This window comes from Prionailurus viverrinus, chromosome B3, assembly GCF_022837055.1.
Source record: "Prionailurus viverrinus isolate Anna chromosome B3, UM_Priviv_1.0, whole genome shotgun sequence".
NCBI lineage: Eukaryota > Metazoa > Chordata > Mammalia > Carnivora > Felidae > Prionailurus > Prionailurus viverrinus.
The window spans coordinates 96,257,063-96,272,888 of record NC_062566.1 but is presented as its reverse complement, the minus strand read 5'-3'; the positions used below and the strand labels follow the sequence as shown (position 1 = coordinate 96,272,888).

Here is a 15,826-nt window from a genome sequence, read left to right as displayed (position 1 = left end):
CGGTGGGGGGGAAGGTCTTTGTACCGTATTTGTAACTGATATGAAAGTTTGAATTATGTAAAAATTTTATGAGTTGTAAAAAAATTTTTAAATTGAGAAAAATTATAAGAAAACATTTAATTTTTTTAAGTCATAAAAAAATAAATAAAATCACAATATACCAAATAAAAGGAGGTGGTTACACTATACCTAGAATATAACTGAAAATTGTAACATTGGAAAAATTGACCATTAGAACGTGGTTGAGCGTGATCTACCCCTTGAATGGTTTTATAATGCTGATAAAACAAGTCCGTTTATGGTGATGCTTGCTAACTCCTCCCATGCGTGGCAAGTACTAGGCCAATTATTCCTGTGTGTGTGTGTGTGTGTGTGTGTTACATTCAGTTGTCTGATGCTGTGTTTGAAACACCAAGGCTGCCATTCTGAAAAATCAGAAATGTTTGTTTTGAACTTGGTGCAGGGCCTAGATTTTGATGTAGAAGGGAGTTACATACATGGAAAGTTGTTCTAAAGTTTTAGATTATGCAAACGTTTCTTTATAAATCTAATACCACACAAAACAATAAACCATTATTTTACTAATCAGTAGCATTTTCATTTGCTTTTCATTATTTATTCAGAATTATTTATAGATGTCCATTTTACTTTTATAATCAGCATAGGAGCACCTGGGTGGCTCAGTCAGTTTAAGTGTCCGACTCTTAATTTCAGCTCATGTCATGATCTCACAGTCTTGGGATCAACCCCCGAGTCAGTCCATGCTGGGCATAGAGTCTGCTTAAGACTTTCTCTCTCTCCCTCTACCCCTCCCCTGAGTTCTCGTTCGTTCTTTCTCTCTCTCTCTCTCTCTCCCTCTCTCTCTCTGTCTCTCTCTCTCTCTCTCTCTCTCTCTCAAATAAATAAATAAATAAGTAAATAAATAAAATCAACATAAAGTTTTTATGCTTCTACTCAGTCTTTAATTGGAGGAATATATAAACATATGTGTTGTGTGAAATCTGCCCTTGCGCACATAGTGTTTATGGCAGTTACAGTTGCATATGTTATGGTTTAACTTGTCACTGTAGAGACAAGCTGTACTGTAATGTACTAGATAACTTAAGTACTTTCAAGAGCTGTTGCACCAAGATACACTGCTTTACACACAAACACACGAAATTTGTTCAGTTTTACAGTTGGCTCTTATGCTTGCCTTGGTGAATGTTTCTCAATTGGTATAATATCATTTTTCTCAGGATTCTGATCAGTGTATAAAATTTGTCTTTGCTGCTTCTGAATAGAATAGCTATATTCTTGTGATATCCTAGGGGATATCACAAGCCAGTTGTGGGACTTGACGTGTAGATATTAGTTTCAAAGTAGGATACATAGTATAATACGAAGCCAACACCAAAGGAAGATTTTCTAGAAGGTGAGAAAACATTGTTTTGCGTATTTAAGAGAGCTCAGTCAAGTCTCTAAAAAGTTTTGAAGTCAAACTGTGACACAGTGACTGTTGAAGAACAAATTAAGGAATGATGGTCATTGTTAATGTATTTTGAGCTTCACAGGATTATTCCAGTCTCTGTTTAAATGGTATGTAACAGCTTTCCCTTCTTAAAAACAAAACTAAAAATACTCCTTGGACTTGCCATCCCTTTCTGTCCATCTGCCATCCATTATTGTGCTCCTTACTGTAACAAAATACTCAGGAAAAGCTCTCAGTATTCCTTATTACTGTTTCCTCACTGCCCAGCCATTGCACTCAGACTTTCATCATTTCCACTCCCACATTAATTTCTTACCCAGTCTCTCAGTGTCACTCTCAATTTGCGCACCTGTACCTCTGCATTTCTTCAAAATTATCAGTAAAGATTTTGAAACTTAACACTCCCCTGCTTAAAACCAGTTTCTAGACACACACCAAGAATGGTTTGGGCTGGGTCCAGGCATTAGTATATTTGAATAGTTGCTCAGATAATTCTAATATCAGGCTGAAAGCCCCTGCTCTAGTGGCTTCTCATCCTCATAATAAAAGTTATACCACTTTATAACCTACAAGGCTCCTGACTAGTTCTCTGATGTCATCTCCTACCTATTTTCTTCACTGCCTCCCTCTACTATATTGGCCTTCTTCAAAGATGCTAGGACTTTGTTCTTAGCCTCACTGTGTCTGTAGTACTAGAACAGTACCTCTGGCACACTGTATTTGTTTAGTGCATATTTGTTGAAGTAATATTTTATGGATGCTGTTTGTTCTTATTCTGTAGTAGCAATTACCCTATAATTAAAGCCAATTAGGTTCCTGGTGTTTAAGAATGCTACCAAAAATCCTGTTTGAACATTATGTCACAGTCTCCCAGGGTCCAGCCATCCCATCTTCCAACATGTCTACAATTTTTGCTGTCAGAATGCCTGCTTTTCTCGGTTTTTGTCTCTTGGCATGTGCACTGTTGACACTTCTGATCTTTTTTGGTGTCCTGTTTCTGCTTTTATTTTGTGTAATTTTTCTTTATTGTTAATCACATTTTCTGTGGATAAAAAAAAAAAAGAGTGCTCTTACCAGTCAATAAGATTTTCTTCTATAGGTGAACAGTCTACTCATAGGATGTCTAGTACATAATCTTTGGATCTTATCTACGTTTATTCTTGATGGATGCAGGTGGGCTGCTCCTTTGTTGTGAGAAAGGGAGGTGGAATAGATGGGGAGGGTCAGATTCTTAAAGAGGAAGATCAGGGAAGGTACCTGTTTCTGGGGTTAGAGTTTGAAGGCTACTTAATGCAGAGTTGAGATTTTCATCTCATCAGGGGCCTACAAAGTTTTTCTGTAGAAGTCCTGATACAAATATTTGGGGCTTTGTGAGTTTGCTCTGCCTGAGTGAATGGTGGCCAGCATGACAGCTGGAAAGTACTAGGAATTTAATGGCTCTGGGAGCAGTCTTTAACCAAGAAAGTTGTTAGATACCCCAGCTTCTCTTTTCTTAGTGGGGACAATTCTTAGGCATGTTCTACATAATTCCTTGGAGGGTCTCTAGCACGACTGAACTCCAGTTATCCACAGCAGTCAATGAACCCTTAATAGACTTTTCTCCATCCGTCTACTGTTCTTAATCCCCTCAAGTGTGCTTCCCCTCAAAGTATTCATCTCAGGTTTGCCTTTTGGGGGAACCCAAATGATAGAAGTCTGTGTTTGCAGACTATTGCTGTAATTAGTAGGGTACGGCTTTTTCTTCCCTTCTCTCCCCAGTGGGAGATAAGGCTTCCTTAATGGTTGACATTGGCACCAGAGTACAATATAGCGAATGGACTGAGGTATGGGGAAGAAAGTATTGTATGCCTACCTATCATTAGTTCAGTACAGCCTTACTCAACTCGGTTCATTCTTTGCAGGTCATCTTTTTCTGCCTTAGGTTCTCTATAACGTGTGACAATTTATCTCACAGTAAATGAAAAGGTCCCAACCTTGGTGATTTTCTGTGAGCTGGATCAGATTTGCGGTTTCTAAAAGTTAATTGACAAATCCTGTGCTGGAAAATAATTTAAGATACAAGTGAGTGCTTATAAGACAGGAGTTACATATATTTCCACAGCCAAGCTTCAAATAACATGATTGGGTTTTCCCAAATTCCCCAGAATTTCAAAATGGCAATATAATCTTGCAAGTAACTATAGTTCTCCCATTAAAGTACTTACTAATGGATTTTTTTTAACATCTAGAGAATTGAAAGTCTTTTTCCACTTGTGATGTGTTTTCTGTCACAATGAGTAGTTCAATCATGTAATGTAAGTTTTACCATTAGAGAAGGTGTTTCTAGGCACATATTCAATGTGGAAATTTTATTTTTTACTACATGAGGCTTTCAGGTATACGAGTTGTGTTTTTAAAAAGTTCCATATTGGGGTGCCTGCGTGGCCCAGTTAAGTGTCTGACTCTTGATTTTGACTCAGGTCATGATCTCATTGTTTGTGCATTCGTTCGTGGGTTTGAGCCCCGTGTCTGTGCTGTCAGCACAGAGCCTGCTTGGGATTCTCTGTCTCCCCCTCTCTCTCTGCCCCTTTCCCGCTTGTGCTCTCTCTCTCTTTAAAAATAAATAAATAAGCCTTTTTTTAAAAAAAAGAGTTTCATACTAGTATATGCTTTTAAGCTCGTGTTTTTAAAGTTGACCAATGCTTTTTAAAATCTGTATTAAAATGAGCTTTTTATAATAATAGCTTTTGTTTTTACTTGTAAGAATGTTATTTTCCAGGTTTTTTTCTTCCCCTGGAAGGCTTTGTTTGGCTACTCTTTTTTTGAAATATCCTGTCCCCATTTTTAGTTCCTACTTCAATGCATAAGTGATCTAAAAGGTCTCTACTTTTATTGCTGTTTAAAAACTAGCTGAAGGGGTGCCTGGGTGGCTCAGTCAGTTAAGCGTCCGACTTCGGCTCAGGTCATGATCTCACAGTCTGTGAGTTCGAGCCCCATGTTGGGCTCTGTGCTGACGGCTCAGAGCCTGGAGCCTGCTTCATATTCTGTGTCTCCCTCTTTCTCTGCCCCTCCCCTGTTCATGCTCTGTTTCTCTCTGTCTCAAAAATAAATAAACGTTAGAAAAAAATAAAATAAAAACTAGCTAAGGTTGGATTTTATTTTGCAGGGTTTTTTGTTATGATCTGCTTTATTGAGGGAAGCCAGATCTTGTGTTTATTCCTTAATTTGATTTCATCTAATATAATTGCAGAAGGCTGTAAAATAGTTTAACAGGTATTAATGTTTTCTGTTATGCTTGTATCAAAATATGGTGGAGGGAGTTGGGTCAGTGTAACTTGTAAGTTACTTGGAACGTATTTGGGACAGCCTTTATGGTTGGGATATAGTTTCTTGGGTTTTGTTGTTGTTTTCTCTTACTCATGGGTTTTGTTTCACATGCTCTTCTTCACCTAGGATATTCGTTTTTGTTCACTTTGATTCCGCATCTTACTCTTCAGTACTCCTTATGCACTTCAGCACACATCTGCAGCCTCATAAACAAACCTCAGCCTTCTCACCTGCCCTATCAGAATAGTGTCCATTCCTCAAAGCTGGGCTCAGAACCTACCAACTCAACCTCATTAATTTTTCTGAGTCTAGTCCCCAGGGTTCTCCTTGTTCTCTGAGTGACTCTAGTGTCACCCTTCATGCTATGTGTCCCATATTGCACCTGATGTAAGCATTAGTTATCCTGTATATGGCCTCAGCCACCTTGTTTATGGCCTTTCATAGGCAGAGGGTGTTTTCTCAGCTATTTATTATTTCTTTTGTACCTATCACATAAAGACACTTAGTATTTAATTAGTTGCTTGTATTAAACACCCAATTTAGTTTTCCTCTTGTAATTTCTCTTAAGGTAATCTTAGTGGTTTTTTTTAAGTGTTTTATTTATTGCTTGTTTTTTTATAGACGTAAAAAAAGATTGGTCTGACCATGCTCTCTGGTGGGAAAAGAAGAAAACTTGGCTTCTTAAAACACATTGGACCTTGGATAAGTACGGCATTCAGGCAGATGCCAAGCTTCAGTTCACCCCCCAGCACAAACTTCTCCGCCTACAACTTCCCAACATGAAGTATGTGAAGGTGAAAGTGAATTTCTCTGATAGAGTCTTCAAAGCTGTTTCTGACATCTGTAAGACTTTTAGTAAGTATTAAATTCTTCTTGAAATTATGAGTTGTGTGACATATATATGACTGATATTGACCCTTAGCTTATTTCATGGAATAGGGATTGGGGTGAGCTATCTATGTTTGTATATGTGTGTTCATTTTTCACTTTATTCTTTAAAGTTTTGTATTCCTTTAAGATAAATAGTTGAGGTAAGATGGATCAGGAGGAGTCTAACATAGGCTCTTGACTTACTAGAAGTGTATCAGGTATGTATTATTATGTAATACTTCATTCTGATGACTTAATTTATTTCTTGGGAAGGAGAAGAAAAAAGGCATTATTTTCAGAGTGTAGCTTTTGCATTGTTTTCTTTCATGTAAGTCTCCTTTTGATTTTAGTGATTCAGGGAGATTGTGTCACTTCTTTCACTGAAGGTCCTGACACAGCTCTTAAGGAAATGACTATGAGTATTGTCTTCCTTAAGCAGTCTACAACTTGAACTGTCTTATAGTAATTCTCTTTATGCCTTCTGAAATGAAATGTGGATTATTTTTGGCTGACCCAGTTATGTCATGACAGAAAGTATTCAACAATCAGAGAAAATGTGAACTATTGTCATTATCACTGGTACATAATTCTGATGTAGTATAGGTTTAGGGGAGCTTTAGGACATTACTATTTTGATCTAATGACTGAAATTACAGTGGTTTTTTTTTTATGTTTAATGGAATTTTTTGGAAAAAATAAAGTACAGAAAAGTATAAGGAATTATATAAAAATTACCTAATTCCTGTTATCTTAGAATTAATACCTGAAATTTTTGCCATTTTGCAAAACTTCTTTTTAAAAAGTGATAATAATATAGGTAAACTTCTTGAGTCACATTCTCATAATTTCCCTTCACAAAGCTATCAGTATCATAAGTTACTGTGTATTCCTCTAGTACTTTTAAAAATACATTAACACACACATGCACATGAATTTATCCATATTTGTGTGTGTATATATATCCATAAACAAGATGTTACTGCCATTGCTCTGTGGGTGTTTTTGTTTTGTTTTGTTTTTTTGCAGTTTTGTATTTGTATGCACGAGTTTCTCAAGTGGTTGGTTATACAGTAGTCCCCCAATTTTGTGCCCCGGTAGAAGAATGAAACCACAGATAGTTGTACCTCTATATATACTATGCTTTTTCCTATACATACATACCTTTGATAAAGTTTAATTTATAAATCAGGCACAATAAGAGATTAATAATAGATAAGAAAGTAGAACAGTTATAAAGATATACTGCAATAAATGTCCTATGAATTGGTTTCTCTCTCAAGATATCTTATTGTCCTGTATTTTCACTTGTGATGAGAAAATGCCTACATGATGAGATGAAGTGTGGCAAATGATGTAGGCATTGTGACATAGAGTTAGGCTACTACTGACCTGATGATACGTCAGAAGAAGGATCATCTGCTTCAGACCACAGTTAACTGAAAGCGTGGAAAATAAAATCATGAATATTTACATTCCAACCATCAACATATGAAAATCCATTGTCCCAAAATGTCACTAACACTTGAATATTGTTGGGTTTTAGTGTTTGGTTCTTTGAGTGAAAAAATAACAGTATTTCATTTTAATTTATAAAGCTAAGTATGTTTTCGTATCCGTATTAGCCATCTAAAGTTCTTGTGTTTTAAAAAACTAGAGGAGGGGAACCTGGGTGGCTCAGTCAGTTGAGTGTCCCAACTCTTGACATGCTCAGGTCATGATCCTGGGGTCGTGGGATCAAGCCCCATGTAGGGGGCTCTGTGTTGAGTGTGGAGCCTGCTTAGTATTCTTTCTCTCCTCCTCTGCCCCTCGCTCACGTGCTCTCTCTCTAAAATAAAAATTTTTTTAAAAAAAGGGAAAAACCTTTAGTTTTTAGAGCAGTTTTAGGTTCATAGCAAAATTGAACAGAAAGTACAAAGGGTTCCCATTTACCCTGTGTCCCCACACATGTACAACCTCCTGCTGTCAACATCCCACACCAGAGTGGCACGGTTGATAAGCCTACAGTGGACACATCATTATCATCTAGAGTTCAGGGCTTACACTAGGATTCATTCTTGGTATTATACAGTCTGTGGGTTTGGACAAATGCATAATGCCATTTGTCTATCATAGTATCATGCAGAGCAGTTTCACTGCCCTAAAAATCCTCTGTGCTCTGTCTATTCATCCTTCTCTCTCTCCCAACCCCTAGCAGCCACTAATATCTTTATAGTTATTTCATAGTTTTGCCTTTTCTAAAATATCCTACAATTGGAGTCATTCACTATGTAGTCTCTTCAGATTGCTTCCTTTGTATAGTAATATGCATTTAAGTTTCCTCCGTATCTTTTCATGGCTTGATAGCTAATTTCTCTTTAGCAGTGAGTAATATCCCATTATCTGGATGTACCACACTTTATTTCTCCACTTAACTACTGAAGAGTATATTAGATATTTTCCAAGTTTTGTAGTTAGTAAGTAAAGCTGCTATAAACATTTGTGTGGAGGTTTTGTATAGACCTATGTTTTCAACTCCTTTGGGTAAACCCTAAGGAGTGTGATTGTTGGATCACATGGTAAAAATAGGTTTAGTTGTTTAAGAAGCCACCAAACTGTCTTCCATAGCAGCTGTACCATTTTGCATTTGTGCCAGCAATGAGTAAGAGTTCTTATTGTTCTGAATCCTCACCAGCATTTGGTGGTATCAGTGTTCTGGATTGTGGCCATTTTGATAAATGTGCAGTGACATTTTATTGTTTTAATTTTTATTTCCCTGATGACATAAAATGTGGAGCATCTTTTCATATGCTCATTTGCCATATGTACATCTTCTTTGGTGAGGTGTCTGTTAAGGTCTTTGGCCTTTTTTTTTTTTTTTTTTTTTTGAGGGAGAGACAGAGCATGAGCAGGGGAGGGACACAGAGAGAGAAGGAGACACAGAATCCGAAGCAGGCTAAAGGCTCTGAGCTGTCAGCACAGAGCCCAACAACATGGGGCTCCAACTCATGAACTGAGACATCATGACCTGAGCCAAAGCCGGACACTCAACCAACTGAGCCACCCAGGCGCCCCCTTTGGCCTATTTTTTAATCAGTTGTTTTCTTATTGTTGAATTTTAAGAGTTGGTGTATTTTGGATAACAGTACTTTATTAGATATTCCACTGTCTGGTTTGTCTTTCCATTCTCTGACAGTTTCTTTCAGAGAACAGAAAATTTTAATTTTAATGAAGTCTAGCTTATCAGTTATTTCTTTCATGGATCATGCCTTTGTCATCATATCTAAAAAGTCATCAGTAAACCAAAGGTCATCTAGATTTTTTTCTATGTTACTTAGGGGTTTTATAGTTTTTCATTGTACACTTAGGACTGTGATCCATTTTGAGTTAATTTTTGTGAAGGGTGTAAGGTCTGGGTCTAAATTATTTTTTACTCATGGATGTCCAATTGTTCTAGCATCATATATTGAAAAATTATCTTTCCTCCATTGTATTGACTTTGCTCTTTTGTCAAAGAACAGTTGATTGTATTTATATAGGTCTATTTCTGGGCACTATATTTCTGTTCCACTGATCTATTCGCTTTTTTTTTTTTTTTTTTCCAGTAGCACCCTATCTTGATTATGTTACTTTTATAGTCTGTCTCCAGGTCATGTAGCATCAGTCTTCCAACTTTATTCTTCTCTCTTGATATGGTGTTGACTATTCTGGGTCTTTCGCCTTTCCACATAAACCTTAGAATTAGTTTGTTGGTATTCATAAAATAACTTCCTGGGATTTTGGTTGCATTGAATCTGTAGATCAAGTTGAGAAGAGCTGACATCTTAACAATATTGTGTGTTCATATCCATGAAAATGGAACATCTCTCCATTTATTTATTTCTTGATTTCTTTCATCACAGTTTTGTAGTTTTCCTCATTTAGATCTTATACATATTTTGTTTGATTTATACACAAGTACTTATTTTTGTGTATGTTAATGTAAATAGTATCATGTTTTAGGGGCACCTGGGTGGCTCAGTTGGTTGAGCATCCGACTTTGGCTCAGGTCATGATCTCACGGTTCATGAGTTCAGGCCTCACATTGGGTTCCGTGCTGACAGCTCAGAGCCTGGAGCCTGCTTTGGTTTCTGTGTCTCCCTCTCTCTCTCTGCCCCTCTGCTGCATGCTCTCTGTCTCTGTCTCAACAATGAGTAAATATTTAAAAATTTTTAAAAAATATTTAAGAAAATAGTATCATGTTTTATATTTCAGATTCCACTTGTTCATTGCTGGTACATAGGAAGGCAGTTTACTTTTGTACCTTTACTATGTGTCCTGCAACCTTGCTATAATTATTTGAGGAGTTTTTGTTGATGCATTCAGATTTTCTATAGGGATGATGATCATACCTGTGAATAAAGACAGTCTTCTCCGTCCCAGTCTGTATACCTTTTATTCGCTGTTCTTATTGCATTAGCTAGTACTTCAAGTAAGATATTGAAAGGCGGTGGTAAGAGAGATATCATTGCCTTGCTCTTGATCTTAGTGGGAAAACTTCCAACTTTATCACCATTAAGTGTGTCCTTAGCTGAAAGGTTTTTGTAGGTATTCTTTATCAGGTTGAGAAATGTGCCTCTATGCTCATTTACTGAGATTTTAATCATGAATGGGTATTAGACCTTGTCTTTTTTTTTTTTTTTTTTTTTTTTTTACATCTTTTGGTATAATCATGTGATTTTTTTTTTTAAATTTAGTCTTTTGATGAGATGAATTATGTTGATTTTTGGATGTTGAACCACCCTTGTATGGTTGGCATAAATCCCACTGGGTCACAATGTATAATTCTTTTTATGCATTGTTGGAATCTACTTGCTAATATGTTGTTGAAGATTTTTGCATAGATATTAGCCTATTATAGTTTACTTATAATGCCTTTGGTTTTTGGTATTAGAATAATGCTGGCCTCATAGAATGATTAATCGGTCTACACACATGAAACTAGAGTCCCACAAAGAATGGGAGTTGGGGAAAGGGACACAAATTATTTGAAGAACTGATGGTTTAAACCATAACCCACCATAAACCCACAGATCTAAGAAATGCAATGATCTTAGAACAGAATAAACCTGCAGAAAACTATGCCAGGATACATCAGAATTAAATTGCCAAAAACCAGAATAAGGATAAATTCCTCAAAGGCTAACAGAGAAAACATACAGAAGAACAAATAAGAGAATAGTAACAGACTTCTCTGAAATTACATGAACCAGAAGACAATAGGAAGACATCTGAAAATTATTGCAGGAAAAAACCTAGGATTCTTTACCCAACTGCAAAATCTTTTTAAAATGAAGACAAACATTGAGAACTTCTGTAGACAAAAGGTGAAAGACATCACCAGCAGACCTGAACCATGAAAAGGTTACAGGAAGTTTTTCAGATAGAAGAAAAAGGATACCAAATGAAAAGTATTTTCATAAATTAGACTGTTTCTGCTTCTGTTAGTTTCTTTTTTTCCCCTTTAATAGCTAGTAAGGGGTTGTATTTTCCTGCCTCTTTTATATTGAGTTAAAGTCAAAAAGGACTTACAGGGTTGGGGAGGGGAGGAATGGGTTAAATAGGTGATGGATATTAAGGAGGGCACTTGTGACGAGTACCAGGTATGTATGTAACTGATGAATCACTAAATTCTGTTCCTGAAACTAATACTACACTTTATGTTAACTAACACTAATTTTAAAACGTGAAAAAGAAAAAAATGGCTTATAAAATCACTTTTCTGCCCTCTTTCTCCCCAACTCCTATTCACATTAGTGCCATTTTCTACTCTTTTATTGTTTCTGACTTTTGGTTCCATAATTCTTTTTTTTATTTTTTTATTTTTTAAATGTTTGTTTATTTTTGAGAGACAGACAGAATGTGAGTGGGGGAAGGGCAGAGAGAGGGAGACACAGAATCTGAATCCAGCTACAGGCTCTGAGCTGTCAGCACATAGCCAGCCCAGCGCAGGGCTCGAACTCACAGACCACAAGAGTGTGACCTGAGCTGAAGTTGGATGCTTAACCTCCTTAGCCACCCAGGTGCCCCTGATTCCATAATTCTAAATAATATACCATTATTTCTTGATTTTATCAGCTTTAGATATCTGTTCACTTCTTTTTGCTGAAATGTTTCTTTTCTCCCTTATCATAACTATTATAATTTTTGACTAAATAATTACTATTTACATTATTTCAACAAGGTATATATTTTTACTTGGTGAACCAAAGTGTATACTTTATCCTCTCATATGCCTTCTTGTTTATCATTTGCTTAGTTTTCAACCTGTATCAGTTGCTGATTCTTCTGTATTCTACATTCTCTATGATATCATCTACTCCTTCCTTCCTCCCTCCCTCCCCCACCCCCCTTTTTTTTCCCTAGACAAACTCTGAAGCCACTCAGTACTCCTGCTCCAATCTGAAGTGGATGTTTTCTAGTCTCAAGTATGTAGTCATGGCTCCAGGACTTCCCTTTACCATCCTCCAGGCACAATGTCTTCTCCTCTCTCATATTTAATCCTTGCATTTTCCCCAGTATTGATTTGTTCACTTATTTTGGTGGACTGTATCATCTGCACAGTAAGAAAAAAGTGAATGGGATGTAAATTTTTGAGATGTTAACATTATTTTGTCCTTTGATAGAATTGTTGGTTTGAAAATTATTTTTCCTCAAAATTGGGAAGTATTATTAGGTTGTGTGTTGGCTTTCAGTGTTGCTAGTAATAGTCCTGATGGTGTTCTTAATTTTTATTTTCATCCTTTTGTAAACTGTTTTTCCCCTTCTGGAAACTAATTTCAGGATCTTTTCTTTTCTCTGCCATGTTGAAATTTCATGGTAATATGCCCTAATTCTTCTTTTTTATTTTCTCTGTTCTCTCTGTTACTAGTAATTGATTAGGCATTGTTGTTGGATTCATTCTTTTACCTGACTTAACATGTCTTCTATTGGATTTTTTATTGTGACTATCAAATTAAAATTTCCAATGTTTTCTATTTTATCTGGATGTTTGTTACTCAGGTATTCATGAATACACTTAAGATTTGTGGATTTTACGTAAGTTAAACCTCAAAAAGAAAAAAAGAATGAAAACAAAAAGGACTCCCTCTCCCACTGTTAATACCCAAGATCTTTCTTTTCTTTTTTTTTTTCTTTTAAGTTTTTGAGTATAGTTGACACAATGTTAATTTCAGGTGTACAACATAGTGATTCAACACGTTTATACATGATGCTATTGTATCCCCCGCTACTGTTCACATATTTTACCCATCCCTCCCAACCCCCTGCCCTCTGGCGACCATCAGTTTGTTCTCTGTATTTATTAGGTCTGATTCTGATTTTTGTTTGTTTATTGATTTGGTTTTTTTAGATTCCACATATGTGTGAAATCATATGGTATTTGTACTTTCTCAGACCTATTTCACTTAGCATAATGTTGCAAATGGATGATTTCATCCTTTTTATGGCTGCATAATATTCTGTGTGTGTGTGTGTGTGTGTGTGTGTGTGTGTGTGTGTGTGTGTGTACAGAGATATATAATGTGTAATATATATGCATACACACTCCACATCTTCCTTATCTGTTTATCTATCAGTGGATGTAGGTTGCTTCCATATCTTGGCTATTGTAAGTAATGCTGCAGATAAACATAGGGGTGTATATATCTTCTCAAGTTAGTGTTTTCATTTTTCTTGGGTAAATACCCTGTAGTGGAATTATTGGATCATATGGTAGTTCTATTTTTTATTTTTTGAGGAAACTCCATACTGATTTCCACAGTGAGTATACTAATTTACATTCCCACCAACTGTGCATGAGGGTTCCTTGTTGTCCATATCCTTGCTAACACTTGCTGTTTGTCTTTCTGATTTTAGCCATTCTGACTAGGTGTTCCGTGATATCTCATTGTGGTTTTGATTTGCATTTCCCTGGAGATTAGTGACGTTGAGCATCTTTCCATGCATCTGTAGGCCATTTGTATGTCTTTGGAAAAGGTCTATTCGAATGGTTTTCTGCCCATTTTTTAATTGGATTGTTTTTTTGGTGTTGAGTTATATGAGTTCTTTATAGATTTTGGATGTTAACCCCTCATTGGATAAATCATTTGCAAATATCTTCTCCCTTTCGGTAGGTTGCCTTTTTGTTTTGTTGATGGTTTCTTTTGCTGTGGAAAGCTTTTTATTTTGGTGTAGTCTCATTTTTGCTTTTGTTTCTCTTGCTTCACGTTGCTATGGTCATTGTCAGAGAATGCCTGCATTGTCTTCTAGGATTTTTATGGTTTCAGATCTTACGTTTAGGTCTTTAATTCATTTTGAGTTTATTTTTGTGTTAGAAAGTAGTCCAGTTTTATTATTTTTGCATGTAGCTATCCAGTTTTCCCAGCACCATTTATTGAAGAGGCTGCCCCCCCCCTCCTTTTGCTTCCTTTTTCACAGATTAATTGACCATATGAGCATGGGTTTATTTCTGGGTTCTCTATTCCATTGATCAGTGCATCTGTTTTTATGCCAGTACCATAGTGTGTTGATTACTACAGCTTTGTAGTGTATCTTGAAATCTGGAATTGTGATACCTTCAGCTTTGTTTTTCTTTCTCAAGATTGTTTTGGCCATTTAGGGTCTTCTGTGGTTACATACAAATTTTAGTACTGTTTGTTCTATTTTTGTGAAAATGATGTTGGCATTTTGATAGCAGTTACATTGACTCTTTAGATTGTTTTGGGTAGTATGGACATTTTAGCAATATTAATTCTTCCAGTCTGTGAGCATGGAGTATCTTCCCATTTGTTTGTGTCATCTTCAGTTTCTTTCATCAGTACTGTATAGTTCTCAGAGTATAGGTCTTTCACCTCTTTGGTTAAGTTTATTCCTAGGTATTTTATTCTTTTTGGTGCAATTATTAGGTAGAGTTGTTTTCTTAATTTCTCTTTCTGTTATTTCATTATTGAAATATATATAGAAACACTACTGGTTTCTGGGTATTAATTTTGTATCCTACAGTTTTACTGATTACCTCTAGTAGTTATGTGTCAAAGTCATTATGATTTTCTGTGTATAGTATCATGCCATCTGCAAATAGTGACAGTTTAACCTCTACTGTACCCAGTATGGATGCCTCTTATTTTTGATTGCTGTTTCTAGAACTTCTAGTACTCTGTTGAATAAAAGTGGTGAGAGTAGACATCCTTGTCTTGTTCCCGATCTTAGAGGAAAAGCTCTCAGTTTTTTGCCACTGAGTATAATATTAGTTATAGGCTTTTCATAGATGGCCTTTATTATGTTGAGGTATGTTCTCTCTACACTCACTTTGTTGAGAGTTATATCATGAATGGATGTTGAATTTTGTCAAATGCTTTTTCCACAGCAGTTGAGATGATTATATGATTTTTATCCTTTGTTGATGTGGTGTGTCATGTTGATCGATTTGTGAATATTGAACCATCCTTGCATCCCCATAATAAATCCCACTTGATCATGGGGAATGATCCTTTTAATGTATTGTTGAAAGTACTTTTTGTTGAGGAGTTTTGCATCTGTTCATCAGTGATAGTGGTCTGTAGTTTTCTTTTTTTTTTGTGGTGTCTTTGTTTTTGGTATCTGTGTAATGTGGCTTCATAGAATATATTTGGAACCTTTCTCTCTTTCTATTTTTGGAATACTCTGAGTAGAATAGGTATTAACTCTTTTTTAAATATTTCATAGGGGGCGCCTGGGTGGCGCAGTCGGTTAAGCGTCCGATTTCAGCCAGGTCACGATCTCGCGGTCCGTGAGTTCGAGTCCCGCGTCGGGCTCTGGGCTGATGGCTCAGAGCCTGGAGCCTGTTTCCGATTCTGTGTCTCCCTCTCTCTCTGCCCCTCCCCCGTTCATGCTCTGTCTCTCTCTGTCCCAAAAATAAAATTAAAAAACGTTGAAAAAAAAATTTTAAATATTTCATAGAATTCATTCACGAATCCATCTGGTCCTGACTTTTATTTTTTGGTAGGTTTTGGTAGGTTTTATTTTTTGTTACAGGTAGTCTGTTCAGATTTTCTGTTTCTTCCTGATTCAGTTTTAGAAGATAGTATTTTTCTGGGAATTATCTATTTCTTCTAGGTTGTTTGTTGGCCTATAATTTTAGTATTCTCTCATAATTCTTTGCATTTCTACTGTATTGGTTGTTACCTCTCCTCTTTTATTTCTGCT

General features: G+C 36.3%; 1 protein-coding gene across 2 annotated transcripts in view; it reads left to right on the top strand.

Annotated features, from left to right (window-relative positions):
- FERMT2 (FERM domain containing kindlin 2) overlaps positions 1–15,826 on the top strand; it is a 93,196-nt gene that overhangs the window by 36,197 nt on the left and 41,173 nt on the right. For both annotated transcript variants that reach the window (XM_047861129.1, XM_047861128.1), the window contains exon 3: positions 5,399–5,632. In XM_047861129.1, the coding sequence (XP_047717085.1) occupies positions 5,399–5,632 (234 nt within the window). The remainder of the gene's footprint in view (positions 1–5,398; positions 5,633–15,826) is intronic.